We start from the raw sequence: 2,188 nt of genomic DNA, 5'->3' as shown, positions 1-2,188 counted from the left end.
TCGCCGATGAGGCCGGTGAACTCCCCTGTTGACGGCAGAGGGGCGGACTTGCCGGACCGATGGTTGATGACCCCGAACTTGATCGCCATCTGCTCGATGTAACTGGCTGATGAGAGATAGATGAGGTCATTCTTGAGATCGCGGTCGATCTTCATTGAGAGCATCTGGCTGGGTTCGCCCATGTCGGTGATGGTCCAGTTCTCAGCCAGGAAGTTCACAGCGTGGTCTGCTTGGTCCTTCTTGGGACAGCAGATGAGAATGTCGTCCACGTAGGTGAGCAAGATGATGGGGCCCTGTTTGGTCCACTTGCTATACAAGCCCCATTCGCCAGAGCATCTCTTGAAGCCGTACTTGTGCAGGACACGTCCCAGCTCGAGCCACCATGCACGGCCGGATTGCTTGAGGCCGTAGAGGGCCTTGTGGAGACGGAGGCAGTTGCCTGAGGCGGTTTGGACACCAGGTTGCGGTGAGACGTAGATCTCCTCACTGAGCGGACCGTTGAGATGAGGCGCAGCCCAACCAAGTGCAGTCGCAGTTGCAGTATTGTCGTTGGCAGGTGGGCCAAGGGCGTCCGCAGATTCATCATCCGCATAACCTGCAGACTGGACACCCTCGTTCCCGATTAGATCATATGCGTCACCCTTTGTCGTTAGCGTGTTCGCACTTGGGTCACCTACCAGAAAGAGCGCGAGTAGCACATTTGCGTCTGCCATTATCAGACTTGCAAATGCGTTTGAGACAAGAACGGTTGCACTTGGAACATGGCCGTTTTATATGTTGCACGCTCTTGCTCGAAGGGCATGTGCGCTTGTCGAACCCGCGGCCGCGAGTTCGACAAAGTCGAGCGCAGGTGCAACACCATCGCAAAAAGGATAAAGCAACTGCAAGTGAGAAAGGCTCAACATCAGTCGAGGATCAATCAAGCGCGACTGTGAGCGGCTCAGCCGCGATTGAGGGTGAAGCAAGTGCGATGGAGAAAGCTGGAGCGGTGGTGTGAGAACGGAACAAGCGCGAATGCAAAAGGCTCAACCACGTTCGCCCTTTGCACCTCGACGAGTGCATGCGACACAAGTGCCGAAGCGGGTAAATAGTAAGCGATCGAGACCGTTCTCGTTGCGAGTGCACATAGGACACGCGCGACTACTGGTGCGACAGGCGCGACAGCGGATGTAACAAGCACGCACGCCTATGTCCTAACTGCGACACGTGAATGATGCATGTGCGGTAGCGCATGAGTTACCTGCGTGTGCACATGGACACTACACAAATGTTATGGAGTAACATTCACAAGCACAAATGCTTCAAGATGGCTCGCTTGATTGTGCAAAATATGACGAAATACAGTATAATTATCTGCCACAAAAGACATCGATTGCATGATGGAACATCACGCATTACAGGGGGGGTACTGATACACCTCGGATCCTCTCTGCGTATCCCTAGCCATAGTCGAAGCTACGCCTCGGATCCTCTCTGCGTATCTGTTAGGATCCGGTTCACCGAGAACAGATCGCAATCAAGTGTCTCGAAACCTAATGCGGTCTCCTAGTGCTGCACGGCTTGGATGGATCTTCCTTGGGCGAAGGACAAGCGAGGCAGAGGGCGAGCGAAGTCAGAGCACGTGCAAGTGCAACAGAATGTAGAACGGGCAGATAATTTGATCCATGAAGAAAAGAGCAACGACAAGTTCGAGATGCGCTCTTTATATATCTACTAGAAGGGGTCTGGGACCCCGTGATAATCAGGTACAGAGCAAACTTGCAGGGAAGTTTGCGGACAAGTTTGCGGGCAAGTTTGCGCAGCAAGTTTGCGCGGCAAGTTTGTGCGACAAGTTTGCGCAGCAAGTTTTCGCTGCGTCGTGTGGGTTACGGTCCGTAGGGGCGGGGCGTAACAGTATCCCAGGCCATAGTCGAAGCTCAGGATCCTTGGCTCATCAGGAATAACACATCGTTCGGTAGTTCGCAGACACATAACCAATCACTGCTCAATATCGAACGACACCCTAGCTTCAAACCCTGGTAGAAGCAGTCCGGACTAGTCATGGAACTTAGAAGCACGTAAATTAGCAATAGCATGATACACTGCTCGAAGAGTCACAAAGCCAAGAGCGACAGGCTTATAGGGGCCGTAGATGACAGTATGTCAGAACAGCCCCTATAAGCCTGTCGCTCTTGGAAGGACACACACG

At 53.1% G+C, this 2,188-nt stretch overlaps 1 protein-coding gene across 1 annotated transcript; it reads right to left on the bottom strand.

Moving 5' to 3' along the window:
- Positions 1-126: 126 nt before the first annotated feature.
- On the bottom strand, positions 127-713 carry A1Q1_07524 (Putative retroelement polyprotein; the record flags this gene model as incomplete). The annotated part of the gene is made up of 2 exons (XM_014326919.1): positions 127-168; positions 219-713. 2 exons carry the CDS (start codon positions 711-713, stop codon positions 127-129), a joined length of 537 nt encoding a protein of 178 aa, XP_014182394.1.
- Positions 714-2,188: the final 1,475 nt, after the last annotated feature.

Source organism: Trichosporon asahii (assembly GCF_000293215.1).
Source record: "Trichosporon asahii var. asahii CBS 2479 unplaced genomic scaffold scaffold00015, whole genome shotgun sequence".
In the NCBI taxonomy this organism is placed as follows: Eukaryota; Fungi; Basidiomycota; class Tremellomycetes; order Trichosporonales; family Trichosporonaceae; genus Trichosporon; species Trichosporon asahii.
Note: the sequence above shows the minus strand (reverse complement) of the source record. Positions and strands in the feature narration are given on the sequence as shown.